Here is a 17,344-nt window from a genome sequence, read left to right on the forward strand (position 1 = left end):
ATTTCCTCTTTTCTGATCATGTCAGGTAAGGAATAATATTTTTCAAAACTTTTCATGAGATTTCTTATCCCTAAACTTAGTAGTTAAGGAAAAGCAGCATGTAATAATAGAGGAAAGTTTTCAACTAGAATACGGTAAGCCTTATTTTAGCTTAATGTTCACATTTGCTATGTGATTTTAGACACTGACTTCCTTTATCCCACATACAAAGTGTTTTTCTTCATTCATTACATTACAGTTGATACATACTTACAAGCTCAAATACATGTTTATATATGAGTGTTCACTCTCTGTTTTTCCTTTTCCTTTTAATAGTGATTTCAACATATCCATGAAGAAAAGTAAATCAGAGACAATATTTTGACAGAAACAGAAAATGTAGTTTTGGTAGAAAACCCAATATATACTAGGATGTTTTATCTGTAGCGGTCTCTCAACTTGAATTTATAATTTAGTATTTTAAATTTAGTGCTATTCAAAAGTCATTATCATGTGACCTTTGAGTTTTCTATCTAAACTCTATGATAAGAAAAACTGGATTGTGGGGAAGGTATGGAGTGCTGAGTGGTAGGGGGACAAGTCCTCAAAGGTAAGGAAGTTTAGGGTCATTTTCAACAAGCTTTGACCAACAGAAGACAAGAAGTAGGAGATGATATGAGGGAGAATAAAATAGGAAATAAAGATTATGGAGGGAAATTATCAAGGAAGGAAAAACAGTTTGAGATAGAACGTTGGAGAGAACCAAATCGTTCAAATCCAAACAGAACGAATAGAGTTAACTATGCTGAGAGCAAGTCAAAGCAGTTGACTTTAATCAATTCTAGGACTAGAAAACATACTATGTCTTGAGTTGGTACCAATAGGAAAAACAGCCTATCAGAAATTCATGGCTGTGGTGTCTTTTCTTATTGTCACTAGAACACAGTTGGCACTTGGCGGTTTTGAATGTAAACAAGTTTTAGAAATGATACTTCCTATAAATAACTAATATCAGTTACCTAGGGGGATGGAAGATACATCACCTTCAATGTTTTTATTACATTCTAGTTTGTCAGGTACATTTATGCTCTGCCTATTAAAATAAAGAAGTGATATCTTCTAACTAGAACCAGGAGAACTGATTCTTTTGTGTGGTAAGTAGGGTCCAGGTTAAGGCAACTTGTCACCTTCACAAAGAGTTTCTTTCTGGACTGGAGCGATAGATTGGGCGTTTGCCTTGCACATGGGTAGGCCATTTGCCTTGCATGCGGCCGACCTGGGTTTGATTCTCAGCATCCCGTATGGTTCCCTGAACACCACCAGTAGTAATTCCTGAGTGCATGAGCCAGGAGAAACTACAGTGCAATGCTGGGTGTGACCAAAAAGGCAAAAAAAAAGTACTTTCTTCCTAACATGACAGCATTTTGATAGCAGTCGACACCTGCTTTCAGATCTTAAGAAGAAACAGAAGTCAAGTCTCAGTTGTGTAAGTACACATTGATTTCAGTTTGGTGGAGTCTGAGTTTTCCTACATTAAAAATATTTCAATTGGATTTTGGTGATTGTTTCTGAAACTTTGGGAATGCCATTTTCCTGGTTGATAAAGATACTTGTCATCTAGGATTTAAAAATAAATCTGAAATTTTTGTGACCATTTTTCAAATGGTCTTTTCTGCTTCTTGTGTGATTTACTGAAATGGTATACTCTATTTAATACCTGTTGTTTGATGGCTAATATTCAGAGGTATGGATGAGAATAATAATGTCATTTCCTTGTAATTATTATATTTATTTCTGCTTTATACTCCTTTGAAACATATACTGGCTACCAAATGCAATCACATGTATTATATTTTCTGCTTGTTATGTAAGTTACCGGTAAATCTTCTGTTTTATGGACTGGTAAACTATACATTCAAAAATCACCTTCTATTCCCTTTTTTGGCTAGTAGTTTTTGCTAAAATAGAATACTATCTTCATATCTTCATATCATGTACTTGACACAATTTCTTAATAAACTTATTGTACTGTTTACTTTGTTTTGTTTGGCGATGACATTCACTGTTGGTCAGGGCTTACTCTGGGGTCTGCTGTCAATCAATTACTATACTCTGCTGCTTGCCACATAGCCCAGATTTCATTAATATCTAAATACTTCTTTTCCAGTACCGTGATACATATTTTTCATGATTTTTTCTTTATCTCTATACTTCCTCCCATGTAAATCACGTGAAATAGACAAATTTTATTTCTGTGTGCACATTGTTCTTAATTAGAGTTGTAAGTAACTCCTTTGCAGGAAAGCAACTTGAGACTCAGAATTTAAACAAGTATTCCTTCCAAAAGCACATCTTGAGAAAAACTAAAGTAGTCATTTTTGAGGGGGGATCAGAAACCAGGGTACAGTCGCGAACTTCAATTCATCAAGTAGTTTGAGTTATATGTGAGCCGTAGGTAATAGATAGGAACTGCACAAGCAAAATAGAAAACCTGAAGATTACAATGATAATAGTTGTAACGACCCCACATGCCTATATTAATGGAAAGCATCTTCCTCCTAGTTTCTGACATTGTAGTGATCAAGGAAGAGTCCTAGCAAGAAAGTCCGCATGCTTAGGTTCCATAACCTGGTAATACATAAGGGACAGCAAAATAGTACAGGAAGGGATAATGCATTTGCCTTGTAGGCAGTCAATCCAGTTGGATCTCTGTCACTGCACCCAGTCTCCTGAGTGCTACAAGGGGTAACTCCAGAGTACAGAGCCAGGAATAGCCCAAGATCACTGCCGGGTATTGGTCCAAACTCTACCCCACCCCAATCCCAATAAAAATAATGGGAAAGCTTGAACAAGTCTCTATGCCATCTCTGGGCCTCGGGTTTCTTTCTTCTCCAATAACATGTTAGTCATTCTCTTAGGACTTCCTAGATTTAAAACGCTTCCGTTCTAGGAAATAGCGTAAAGTTCAACAGGAGAGCAAGCTACGGGTAGAGCAAGAACAAGGAGAAACTAGCTGTAAGCAACAAATCCATGTGGGTGTGACCCAAAAAGAGAAAAAAGAAGTTGTCGGAGATTATCAGTCTCACAGATTTTTTTCATCATCCTCTTGTTCCTTACAGAAAATATTCAAAATCCATCTTTATTGGGAACTGCACATTCTCTGCAGCTTCCCCTTCCCGTAGTGAACAATGCAGCTTCCCTAACAGAAAGTGTCTGCAACTACTCCAGTGTATCTGCTCCAGTTGGGAGATCTGCTTGGCTTCTGCCCTCAGATTCTGGCATCTCTTTCCAACCACTCATGAGTAGTGCCTGTCTTGACCAACATTCTAGCACAACAATGCTGTCTGGAGTGTCTGGCCAGAGCCAGCTATCCACGTTGTCTGCTTCCTACCCAAGTGTTTTGGAGTGGGATATTGCAGGAAGTACTGAAGAGAAGTCTTACATGGGAGACTTTACTGTGACGATCCTTGACCAAGACACCAATGTCTCTTCCATGTCTATGGCAGCTCTCTATGAGAAAACCTTAGATACCAACCACATGGTATCTCTGTACCCATCAATTTCTGCCAGTCTTATTGAAAGAACACCATCTCAGGTTCCAAATCAGAGTTATAGCCTGTTGCTTCCCTACCAGGAAGGAAGCCAGGTGGTTTACTATCATCAGGGCACTCAGGGACCTCTTCTTTCTGGAGAATCTGGTCCCTGCCTGCAATCCAATGGCTGTATGACATACAAAGGAGGTAGGGGCTCTGCCCTCCAAGCTTACAGCAATGGATCTCCAGAAATGGTTATGGTTCTAAAGGAGGTCCAGTCCCGAAAGAACCGACCACCAGCCTCTACCTCTGTCGTCTACGACTCTGTGTCTGTTCCACCCATCACAGAATCGAGTTATCAAGGTGAGTAAACCGGAGAGAAGGGAAATCTGGCATTCAAAACTTGGGGTCAAATCTGTAAGTGGGAAACTGTCCATAGACAGGTGGCATTTCTGTTAAATACACTGAGATTTTTAAATTTATGAAACCTGAAGTTAATTAAACTCAGTTTAAGTTTAAACTCCTCTCACTCATTTTATAACACCATATTTTCACACTCGACATCAGAGCTTCTAAAGCAGATAGGAAGGTCTGACAGTATAAAGACCACCTAGGTTTCATAAAAGAAAACTTCAGTAGCATAACAAGGAATGCCACATTTTCATAGTTGATCAGTTCACCAGTATTACCACAGTAACAATGAGCTCCATTAATTACTATTTAGTTAATAATTAATTATCATTAATTAATAATTATAAATAATAATCATAGCTGGAGCGATAGCACAGTGGGTAGGGCATTAGCCTTACAAGCGGCCAACATGGCCGACCTGAGTTTGATTCCTCTCCCGGAGAGCCCAGCAAGCTACTGAGAGTATTTGATATGCCAGACACAGTAACAACAAAAATCTCCAATGGAGACGTTACTGGGCCCGCTCGAGCAAATCGACGATCAATGGGAGGGCCTATATTTTATTATTTTATATGTTATATATATTTATATATTTTTACTTAAATATTTATATATTCATATTTATATATTTTATTTTATTATTTTATATATTATGTATATATTTATCCATAAAATATATTTTATATATTTTATAGAATTATTTTATTATATTATTATGATTATTTTAATTAATAATTGGTTATAAATAATAATTAATTAGTTATCCTGGAACTACCCCCAGCTCCAACTCAGGAACAAACAAATAATTATTGGGATGAGATCAACACTGGGCTTTCAGAGTCTCCGGATACCTACCAGTTCCCAATAGAAAATCAAGATCCTCCACTGTGCCCTTTAGAAATCCCTGATATCCACCAGCTCCTGGCCTGCACTGATCCTCTCAGCCAAGAGCAACAGGCTGGTACTGAAACTACTCGCCAGGAAAAGGATGATCAATGTTTGGAGGACACAGAAACACTTGAAACTGGAATTGAATCTGGTGGTATTTTTGCAGACATCATGACGTGGGTAGAAGATAAACAACTTCCCCAGCTGTTTGATTGCTTAAAAGACCTAGATCAATGCTTAGATACGCAGGGAATGAACACCACAGATACCATCACTATGAATCAGGGGCAAGAAAACTCAGTTGGCACTAAGGGGACCTCCCACCCAACACAGAAGAACAAAAACCAGGCTTCTGAGCCTCTTGAGGGAGAACCCAAAGCCAAAATCCCTTCCAAAGACCCAGAACACTTGCTAGGGGAAGCAGGGATTGTTTGTAATGCTGCAGTCAGTGACAGGTGCCCTGTGACCATGGCCAAACCGAACAGCAAACCTCAGAAAGCTGCGTCCAGCAGGATCAGCAAGACCAAGAGCCATGGGCAGGAGAAGACAAAAAAGGCTAGAGAAAACTCTAAGAAAGCTGATGACAATAAGCAGATAGAGAAGAAGGTGAAGGCAGAAGAGAAGCCCACCGTTGCCAGGATGAAACACAAGTTAAGTCAACCTGAGCTTTGCCAAGAGGCCCTTAAAAAGCCCTGCAGCTGCCTAGGCATGCAAATGCTGGAGTCTGTGCAAGTGATTGATGCACCGGGGAAGAAGAGTGAGCCAAAGCCTGGATGTTCTTCCTCCCGGGTCCTGGGTAGTTCAAAGAAGTCCAAAGACATCCAGGCCTCCTCAGTTGTCAAACCATGGCCAGGTGCTACACGGCATGGAAAAGGTCTGGAGAAAACTCAGGTCAAAGCTCAGAAACCAAGCAGCAGTGCTGAAGAACGCTCGGCTCCATCCCAGTCTGAGCTGCCACCTCCTGGGAAGGTCAAATTGGTACCTTTGCCTTTTCTTACCATGGAGAAGCCACAAGCCCGACGTGTTCCTCGAAAACCACAGTCTCTGGCTTCACATCGTCCTCCTGCAGCTTACCTTGCCAGGCCTGGCTCTACCAACTCAGCTCAGTCAACTGCCACCAATTCATCCCGGCCAGCTACTGCATCTTTGTCACGTCCTGCTAGACCAGCTCAGCCCATTTCGACCAACCCATCTCGACCAGCTTTGCTGAGCTCTACTGGCCGGCCTATTTCTCAGCCTGCAACTTCTAGACCTGCTCCCTACAAGACAACAGCTAGCACTTCTCTCCAGTGGGGCCCTCTTCCTGTCTCTAGGACCAAGCACCAGGCTTCACCCAAATATCAGAGTCAGTTTCTACTCCAAGACTTCCGTTTCCAACCAATTCCATGGAGAAAGCCCAATGTTCCCGAGCCAGTCATGTCAAAGCCCATCACAAAAGAGCAGAGACCAGAGCGTGAGGCTATGAAGAGGAAGGCTCAGCAGGAGCGTGAGAACACTGCCAAATGCACCTCTTTGGGGCAAGTGCAGTTTTTTATCGAGAGAGAGAAAGATATGGACATCTCTCAATTCTATGGCTATAAGTAGCTGCAATGGTCGGTGCCACTTTAGGTACCAGATGGTTGCCTTACATAAACGCTTGAAATGCCATACACATTTTATTTATTCTGATATATTTTTTAAGAAATAAATAGATGCATGTAAGTGAATAGATTAGTAATAAAAGTTCTTAATGTTGAGAGGCTTTCCACTGTGGTGGTTATTTGGAGGGGGTGAGGGTTGAAGGATACATGAGAAAGGAATAGAAGAGTGGGTACAAAAGGGGAAACTGACAAGAATCTAAGAAAGAGAAACTTGGCTCAGGGTTTTAAAGCCCTTAAGAGGAGAAATTTTATGGGCCCGATGAAGAATTGGAGGGGGGTGGCAGAGAAATAGTATACCTGATAGGGCACTTGCAGGAGGCTGACCCAAGATTCATCCCTGGAATCCTATGTGGTCCTACGAGTCTCACTAGATGTTATCCTTGAGCACAGAGCCAGGAGTAAGCCCTCAACACAGGCAAGTATTCTTCCTCCAAAAAAGACTTCTCCAAAAAAGAAGGGGAGAAACGGCACAGTGTGGGGGTTTGGTTATATATATATATATATATATATATATATATATATATATATGTATATATATGGAATAGGTTGAAGAAGGAGGATTAGTATAATAAGATAACCTTATGAAAAGTAAAAATAGTTTCACAGAGACTGTCTTTAGGTTTCATGACCACCGTTGTTAAATGAAGAGATTTGAGACATATCTCCAAAAGGAGTGGGTGGTGTATCCAGAAATGATCAGGCTGTGGGATGCTAACACATATCCCGGGGAAAGAACCTACAGATGAACAGTCAACGCCCTCAGAGTTAGTCAGGGGTGACTGTAAATAGGGACCAAGCAGAGATCAGTTGTAGCAAGAAGCCCGAATACCAGCTCTTGGAACATGTAAAGATCAATCGCCATGTACTCAGCCCCCTGGTTCAGCAACCCTAGATGCACCATTTCACTTCTTCTTCCCAACAGTACTCAGAGCCAGTATTACCGGGGCACTTAGCCAGCGCGGTTCAACAATGAGGTCTATAAGACCTTTGGATTTGCAAACTCCCCAAGGAGGCCAATGTGTCTTTCAGACCACAGCATCCTGACATTACTGACTTGGGAGCTCAATATATATTAGCTTCAGGGGGGTCTCGGGACTTTTCCGCGGTGCCTGGTGCCTGCAGCCTGCTCCAAACATTGATGTTAACGGAAGCTCACTCAAAAACCAACGCTATAACTGGCGTTGGAGGCTGGGCCGTGGGAGAATCCGGACTGGGACATGCGCACTAGGTCACCACTCCCAGAGTGGTTGGGACCGGCTCTTCTTGAGGCTGGGAGGGAGGTTGTGGGAAGAGATGGTCCTAGGAGAGATATGGGGGGGGGGGTGAATGAATGAAAGGGAAGGAAACGGGGAAGGACTGGGACCGAGACAGCAGATGGGCATGATGGGAAAGTTGGTGGGTTACATTAAAATGCTTTTTAGTGAAAAACTGTATTCCATTCATTAAAGGAACAACAAAAGTAGGAATAAAATAGGTAAAAATAACAGGTCACATACAAGGTCAGAGAGAGCTCAAAGAGCTGAAGTTTGTTCTGGAGCTCCTGTTGGATCTTGGGCAGACAGCCTGGTTCTCCCAGCGTCACGTGATGTGACCACAAAACCACCACCAAGTGTTAAACATGCAAAGACAAAAGAAACAAAAATCAAGCTGCAGAACATTGAGAGTGGTGACTCCTTTTTCTTTTGGGAGGTGGTGGGAGAGATTTTGAAGTGAAGTGTTCAAAATATTTCCAAAGGGAAAAATAGTAAGAACACCTTGGCCAGCACAGGGATTAGGAGCCCTGAGGGGTGTGTCTGCCAGCCTTCTATTACTACAGTGAAAAGGTAAGGTGAACTACATTTACATCAGCAATAGCACAGCGGGTAGGGCGTTCGCCTTACAAGCGGCCAACATGGCCGACCCGAGTTCGATTCCTCCGCCCCTCTCGGAGAGCCCGGCAAGCTACCGAGAGTATTCGATATGCCAGACACAGTAACAACAAAGTCTCCAATGGAAACGTTACTGGGCCCGCTCGAGCAAATCGACGATCAACGGGAGGGCCTTTACCTTTTACCTTTACCTTACCTTAGAGTTTGAAAGAAAAGAAAAGATTTTTCACAGCCCAACAGTTATTCCCTATTTTCCTAGGTGCTTCTAAGCAATGAGTAAAGGAGAGAGAACTTGTACCGTTTTAAGATACACATCTGCATAAATGATTTTTTATGGGATCCATTATTTAAGACAAATTTCAGTGGCATTTGCTATACTTGTTAATTTTGCAACTATTACCATTATTTTATCCATGGGCTGGAGCGGTAGCACAGCAGAGAAGGCATTTGACTTGCAAGCGGCCAACATGGCCAAACCGAGTTCGATTCCTCGATTCCTCCACCCTTTGTAGAGAGTCCGGCAAAGAGTATCTCCCCCGCATGGCAAAGCCTGACAAGCTACCCTCCACGTATTCGATATGCCAAACACAGTAACAATTGTCACAATGGAGATGTTACTGGGCCCGCTAGAGCAAATCGATGAACAACGGGCAGGACAGTGACAGTGACAGTGACCATTATTTTATCCATAACAGTTTCATCGTTTCCAAAAACAGCCTCTTCACTACTCACCGATCTCTCCATTTTCTCTCTCCTCTGGTTCCTGGCAACACTCATCCTTTATAAATTTTCTTTCTCTAAACCCTTCACATACATGGATCGCAAGATATGTCACCTTTTGGAAGCCTTTTTTAAAATCCTGATGCTTTCAAAGTTCATCTGTGCTACAGTATGTTATTACTTCCTTTGACTAATATTCTATTGTATGGATCTATCATATTGGAGAGGTTTCCACACTTTATAAATGCACAGAGCTCTGGAGGTCTCATAAATTGGCTAAAAGAAATATATATAGTGGTTGTACACATAGTACAAAGGGTAGGGTGCTTGCCTTCAACGAGTAGGCCTGCTTGGCTCCCTAGCACTCCTATGTCTCCTGAGCCCTGCCAGGAGTTACTCCTGAGCACAGAGCCAAGAGGAAGCTCTGAGCACCATCAGGTGTGGCTACAACACACAGAAATAAAAGCATTAACACACACATAAGACAAGTCTTGTTCATGTATTTTTAGATGCTAACAACATCATGGTGTTGAATGGAGAATGCCATTCAAAGAAACCATCAACCCTGCAAATATTCCTTTGTTTAGTAAAAACTTGATTGAATTGATGCTATGGCTGGCAATGGAGAGATCTGGTGAATTATCAGGTGAGTCAATGGAATAACACTTGTTCTGACATAATGGAGGAAGAAGATGATGAAGATAGAGGAGAAGGTCATGTGACCCTCGAGGCAAAGACCTGAGTGTAATAACTACCAGACAAGCCTCGTGGAAGTTATCAGAAGTTAACCAAAAATACAGGCTAAAGATCTTCTAAAGAAAGCATGCATCCCGGCTGACATCTTTTTCCCAGTGATCTGTATATGAAATTTCTGGCTTCCAGGAGTGCGGACTTTTTTCTTCTGATGTTTAAGCTAACACGTGATTTGTTCCAGCAATCATAGAGAACCTAAACAAAACAGCACATCAATAACATAATAGCCTGTAAAACAATATATTGCTCCAGTAACAAATATTTGAAACCAGTACATATAAAACGTAAAAATCTTTTTTCTATTTCACTCATAAAGAAACATAGAAATTGTTAATGGAAAGTGTGTAGCTATTGGGCAAGTAGCAATATCTTGAACCAGGACTTAAATTAAAATGACCACTGTGGTTCCCTGCTCCACATTAATTTGCAAACTATTTTGACTTTTTATATAGTGACTCCTCCAGGAATGATTCCTGAATGCAGAGCCAGGAGCAATCCCTGAGTACAACCAGGTGTGGCCGCCCCCAAACAGAAATAAATAAATAGATCAGATTTTGGAAGTTTTCTATCATATTTTTAGTCGTATTGTCCATAACTCAACCATCTCTATTCTCACAGCCACTGTTCACACGCTCAGACAAGCCTCACCCATGAATGAATCTCTTCCTGGACCTCTTATACTTTACACCACTGATAGATCAAGAGTAGCACACCACATTTGATGGGATTTAAAATAGAAGGCAAGTGGTTGGTGGGTGTGCACTCCAGGGCAGTGTGCCAGAAATCCAGCTCAGGGAACTGCAAGACTTCTCACCGTTGGCCATACTGTCCCCCACCAAGCACTCAGGACAGAGGCGTTCCCAGGCAAGTTTTAGGAGTGCATCAGAAGTGGGACTTTATTCCTGATCAGGTACCATTGGGGCCTACTCCCCCAAAAGTAGAGCAGTGGTGGTGGGCATGGCCTCCAAGGCAGCAGCACCTCATACGGCTGCTCTAATTTTCCCCTTTTTCAACACTTTGGACTCACATCTCAATCTCCATGACCTAATTTTGAGGAGGACAGCCTGGCTGTCACAAACACATTATGCCAATAGTCCACTAGCCTTTTCCAATCTCACCAAAATAAATGTGAACACAAGAAACTGAGCAAGTCTAACATTAAAGAACACATATCTGAAACTGCATTAGATGACTCACAGAAGACACAAAGGAGCAGCACCAAAGAAATGAGTCAGAAAGAGAGGGATAGACATAGAAAGATTGCATTCATCTGGGGAACATAAAGTAACAAAATAGGAGACTAACACCCAAGAATAGCCGAGATAAGTACCAGGAGGTTTACTCCCTGGTTTGGAGGCCAGTCACACATGCTAGGGGAAAAGGTAGCTCAGATAGAGAAGAGAGCACCAAATAAAGGGTATTGGGAGGATCCTCCCAGGATGGGAGAAGCATGCTGAAAGTAGACTCTAGACCGAACATGATTGCCACTCAATGCCTCTTTTGCAAACCACAGCACCCAAAAGTAGAGAGAGAACAAAAGGGAATGCCCTGACACAGAGGCAGGTTGGGATGTGGGTGATGGGGGGTGGGAGGGATCTGGGATCCATGTTGGTGGAAAATGGGGACTGGTGTAGTGATGGGTACTTAATCATTGTATAATTGAAACTCAAGCACAAAATTTGTAAGTCTACAACTGTACCTCTTGGTTTGTCACTAATAAAATTTTTAAAAATGTATATATCCCATATTTGAACCCACCTCGTTCACCAGAATTCAGATCATGAGTGGCCTATTTGTGTTGGGCAGTCATGATTTGTGTTCAAATGAGTATATACAATCAACTTTTTTAATTTAATGATTGTACATACTCATTTAACTCAGCAAGTGCAATCACTGTCTCCTTCCAAAGATATGATTGAAATGAATTCATCACGTTCACCTTTGCAAAACTTGCCATCTCATATCTGTGGGAGAATAGTTCTCAATTCAGATTTATAGAACTGTCTATATTAATATATCTAAAGATTGAGGAAATCACTGTCTCTAAGAACAGAGGAAGACTCACCTGTGGTTTACGTTGTGTGTCTTAGTTTAAAAAAGGCAAACATCAAAGACTAGTTGGCAGTGATCCCTATATCTTTTTAATTATGTTGATTTAATAAAAAATTCCTGAATTAAACCATAATTCCCAGAAGGAAAGAGAGAAAGGATGAGTGTGTGTGTGTGAGAAAGAGAGAGAGAGAAAGAGAAAGAGAGAGAGAGAGAAAATAAAAGTGCCTGCCATAGAGACAGGCGGGGTGGGGGTGGCTTGAGGGATGGGGAGGTTATTGGTGATGGGAATTGTACACTGATGGAGGGATAGGTGTTGGAACATTATATGACTGAAACCCAATCATAAAATCTTTGTAACTGTATCTAACTGTGATTCAACAAAAATCAATTAAAAAAATAATAAAGTGCCCGAATTGGGACTGGAAAGAGAAAAAAGAAATGCCTGCATCTAAAATAATGCTTTTCACTTACTGGAAATTATTTTATTGTGATGTATGTATTTTCCATAATTACCACACCATATTTTATGTTCAGACATTAGGCAACAAATAATAGAGAGAAATATATATTTAACATATATATTTATATATAAAATATATATTTATATATTAAATATATGTATATATATTAAATATACATATACAAACAACAAACAAACACTGTCCTCCTGTTGTTCATCGATTTGCTCGAGCAGGCCCAGTAACGTCTCCATTGTGAGACTTCTTGTTACTGTGTTTGGTGTATGGAACACATCACGGGTAACTTGCCAGGCTCTCGGAGAAGAGTGGAGGAATCGAACTGAGCTCGGCCGGGCTGGCTGCGCGCAAGGCAAATGCCCTACCGCTGTGCTATCACTCCAGCACATATATATGTATATATCTATATATACCTCTTGATGGGCAGAATCTGGCAAACTTTGATATTTGTGGCGTATTTGATATGCCAAAAACAGTAACGATAGCAGATCTCATTCCCCTGACCCTGAAAGAACCTCCAATCATTGGGAAAGACGAGTAAGGAGAGGCTGCTAAAATCTCAGGGCTGATACAAATAGAGGTTACTGGTGCCTGCTCCAGTAAATAGACAAACAATGGGATGACAGTGATACAGTGATGCTTTATTCTATATAACACTGAATAAAAATACTAAACTTTCTACCAGATTAGGTTCACATACCTAGGATGATACCTACTTTTTCTTTCTTTTTGGGGGGAAGGCGGACGTGAGGTGGAACTCAGCAATTTGTCAGAGCTACTCCTAACTCTGTGCTGGTTGTCCTTACCTGTGGACAATTGTATAAGGATTTGAACCCAGGTCTCCTATAAAGCTTATGTAAAACTTACACTCAGTCAGTCAAGCTATCTCTCCTGACAACGCCTGCTTTATCAACAAAGTAACATTTGAAGAGGAATACTGGATTCACATTATAACCTCTTTTCCTTGCCCTGAGAAATTTAATAAAGGGTTACAACTGGCCCATAGGAAGGTTTTGTGATAAACAGAAAAAAAAAGACACTTTCTCCAGATGGGTGCACAGTTTGCTGAGCAGATGGAATCTTTGTGCAAGTTAGATAAAGGAAGTTCCTGGGCAGATACAGCATCAGATGTTTCGGTTCGCTAATAGAACAAGGCTTGACCTTCACCCACTCACCTGTCCCTTTAGCCCTAAACTATGCAACAAATGATCACAATGCAAGCAACCTTTTAAATTTCTTCTAAGTTCAAATAATTACGATTAATTTATTCTAAGTTCAAATAAATACGTGCCTGTGCACGCATGCACACATACACACACATACACATATGCATTCAAACTGATTATAAAATTCTCATTTGTCATTTAGAAAAATAAGCAGCCCTTAAAGTTTAGTAAAAAAGTTATATTTTCACAAAGTAATCCTGAACTGAATATTTATTTTCCTGGAAATTGTCTCACCTTTTTAAAAAGAAATTTTATGTTATATGTACAAACTTATTTATGACTTTTATATTTCTAGCATTTACTGAAAAGAAAATTCTATTTATATTTGTATTGTGCAGAAGCATTGAGACACACCTAGTTGTGCTCAGGGCTTACTCCTGTCTCTGTGCTCAGGAATTATTCCTGGCAGTGTTCAGGGGAGCCATATGTGGTACACAATTCAAATTGATTCCACTGCATACTAGACGAGTGGCTTATACTCTAATATCTCCAGCCCTCTTTTTGGGTGAGGGCTAGGAGTTTTTTATACCATACCTGGTGGTACTCTGTGTTTACTCCTGGTTCTGCGTTCAGGAGCACTCCTGACAGTGCTCCAGAGACCAGGGGACCATATGTGGTGTCAGGAATCACACCTGTACATGCAAAGCAAATGACTTAAGTACTGTTTTATCTCTATAGGTCCCTAAAAAATTTATTTCATGGCAACGTTTGAACATTTACCAAACACGCTATCTGGCACTGCACTGGAATCTAGAGAATACAATGCAAAAATGAAACACGTTTCTTTTTGAATGGACTCACGAATTCATGGAAAAAAAAGAAATAGAAACAATCAGTCACTTAAAGAAGAAAGAAAAAATAATGGCGGGTAAAGACAGAAGACAATTATTAAATAGATAGTTGGAAAAAAAAAACTCTTCCAAAGAGCTAGCTCATCTTTCTGCTGGACTTTGGAAGAGCATGTTCCTTCCCACAGTGTAGTTATTGCATGCTCATAGTTGAGGAATTTAGATAAGCCTGAAGGTACAGTTCACAGTCATTTGCTTTGTCCCAAATGATGTCTCTTTGTGACGTATTAGTGGGATGTTTATAGAGGAAGTACTTGCATAAATGGATCCTTGACAATAGTAGAGGGAAGAACAGAATATTTTAAGAGATGTGATAGATGGAAGGATAATTAATTAAGAACTATTAATTATTGCTCTATTGAAAAATAAGAAATTAGCACCAGTTTGCCCTATATTACTGTTAAAGGGACCAACAAAAGAGCACAATAGTTGTCACTCCAATCACTGAACATAGTAGAGGAAAATGGATTGGAGGAAAAACAAAGATGACAGTTGATTGTTTCTTTCAAAAAGATTTCTGAGTCATTTATTATTAATCTGAATTCTATTCTAAAAATTTGTTAAAATGTCTCTAAAGTACTGCCCCCCCACAAACATACTGTTCCTTTCCTTTTTTTGTTACTATTTAGATGAATGAGTAAGGATTGGGCTGGAGCGATAGCACAGCGGTAGGGCATTTGCCTCGCATGCAGCCAATATGGCCGACCCGAGTTAGATTCCTCCGTCCGTCTCGGAGAGCCCGGCAAGCTACGGAGAGTATCTCTCCCGCGCGGCAGAGCCTGGCAAGCTACCCATGACGTATTCGATATGCCAAATACAGTAAAAATTGTCACAATGGAAATGTTACTGGGCCCACTCGAGCAAATCAATGAATAACAGGAGGACCGTGACCGTGACCGTGAGTAAGGATTGCACACTAGTTTGTGGTTCTTGCAAAAGATTGCACACTGAGCCAAACACTATACTAATGAACCTTCCTTGAATGTCTTAACCTATATTCTTAGTAACTTTCAGATCACTTGACCTTGGGGATTCTACTAGATAGGGGCTATGTTAGACTAGACACCATTAATTTCTTGCAAGTCATTATTCTCTTAATTATTTATATTTTAGTTCCCAAAGAATTTTTCCCCAACTGGAAACATTTTTCTTACCTTCACTTGGTTTGGATAAAATCTAATGAGAATGTTCAGTGTAGCAAATTCACTGAAAACTAAATTGAATCCCTCCTCAAAAGTATGTTGAACTCCTAACCACAGAAAGACACCTTATTTAGAAATAAGATTTTGACTATGACTTCACTTCTCATTTCATTTTTGAATTTTTGAGGGGGATTCAGGAAAAATTCAGTGGTACTCCATTCCTACTTCTTTTTCTGATCTTATGGATCACTCCTGGTGGGATTCAGGAAACCATTTGGATTGCCAGGAATTGAATCTGGGTAGGCTATATGCAAGATAAGCACACTACCCCTTATGCAATCTCTGAAATCCCCCACGTCACCACCTTAAAGCAAGGCATTTAAGACGGGCTTTAATTAATGAGACTGGTATCCTTTCACACAAAGGAGGCATTGGACAGAAACAATGTGCATAGAGAGATGGGGATTAAAGACACAAGGGAGGAAGTCATGTGAATGGATGGAAGTAGGGTGGAAACCAAACATTTGTCAAGCAAGGAAATGCAATGTGCCTGGTGGCAATAGCATTACAGGAAAAACATAAGCAAATTCCCCACCCCACCCCCAGAAATTCCAGAAAATTGAACACTCTACAACTTTATTTCAGACTTTGTGTCTCCAGAATTCTTAGAAAGTTAGAGAATGAGTTGATGCTGCTTGTGATAGTATATTCTGTGATGCATTATTTACAGTCACAGTCACTGTCACTGTCCTCCCATTGTTCATCAATTTGCTCAAGCAGGCCCAGTAACGTCTCTATTGTGAGACATGTTGTTAATGTGTTTGGCATATCGAATACGTCATGGGTAGCCTGCCAGGCTTTGCCGTGTGGGTGAGATACTCTTGGTGCTTGCCAGACTCTCCGAGAGGGGCAGAGGAACTGAACCCAGTTTGGTCGGGTCGGCCAGGTGCCAGGCAAATGCTCTATTGCTGTGCAATTGCTCCAATAGTTTATTTTAAAAAAATTCCATTAACCCTAGGAAAAACTAAATACACTCTGCAAGTAGGCTGAAGATAGGTCGTCTAAAATATTATTTTAAAAAGTTTTTTTTTTAAATTGAATCACCATGAGATATCCAGTTTCAAAGATATTCATGATTTGGGTTTCAGTCACAAAATGTTCCAATACCAATTCCTTACCAGTGTACATTTCACACCACCAATGACCCCAGTTTTCCTCTTACTACCCTCCTCACCTGCCCCCCAACCAGACTCCCTCTAAAATATTCTCAAATTAAAGTCATCAGCAACTTCCAGCAAAACCCCACTGATGATTCTCCTTAGAAAATTCTCTAATACAGTTTAGATGGCTGGAGTGATAGCACAGTGGTAGGGCATTTGCCTTGTGCCCAGCCCAGCCAAGTTTGATTCCTCTGCCTCTCTCAAAGAGCCCAGCAAGCTACCGAGAGTATCTCGCTCGCAAGGCAAAGCCTGGCAAGCTACCCATGATGTATTCAATATGCCAAACACAGTAACAACAAGTCTCACAATGGAGACGTTACTGGGCCCGCTTGAGCATATCAGTGAACAATGGGAGGACAGTGCTACAGTGCTGCAGTTTAGATGGCATCAAGAGCCTGGAACCATTTATATGGACATTAGCCTCAGGTGCTTGAGTCCATTGAACTTTTAACAGGTAGGCTACTTCTTTTTAAGTATGCCAGAGTTTGTCAAACTGACACTCCTTACAAAGTAAGTGTACTCTATTGCTCTTGTTCATAAGGATTCTACACATTTATTTTATCAGAAGTTGGGAGGAAGTAGGTTCCA

The 17,344-nt window shown here is 40.8% G+C and overlaps 1 protein-coding gene across 1 annotated transcript; it reads left to right on the plus strand.

Moving 5' to 3' along the window:
• LOC130029429 (uncharacterized protein C2orf78-like) lies at positions 1-6,395 on the plus strand (the record flags this gene model as incomplete). Its single annotated transcript, XM_056120320.1, has 3 exons — positions 1-25; positions 3,099-3,875; positions 4,684-6,395. Coding segments are annotated over 3 exons (2,514 nt in total), but the record flags the coding sequence as incomplete, so codon positions are not given.
• Positions 6,396-17,344: the final 10,949 nt, after the last annotated feature.

This window comes from Sorex fumeus, unplaced genomic scaffold (genome assembly GCF_029834395.1).
Source record: "Sorex fumeus unplaced genomic scaffold, SorFum_2.1 ptg000043l, whole genome shotgun sequence".
In the NCBI taxonomy this organism is placed as follows: Eukaryota; Metazoa; Chordata; class Mammalia; order Eulipotyphla; family Soricidae; genus Sorex; species Sorex fumeus.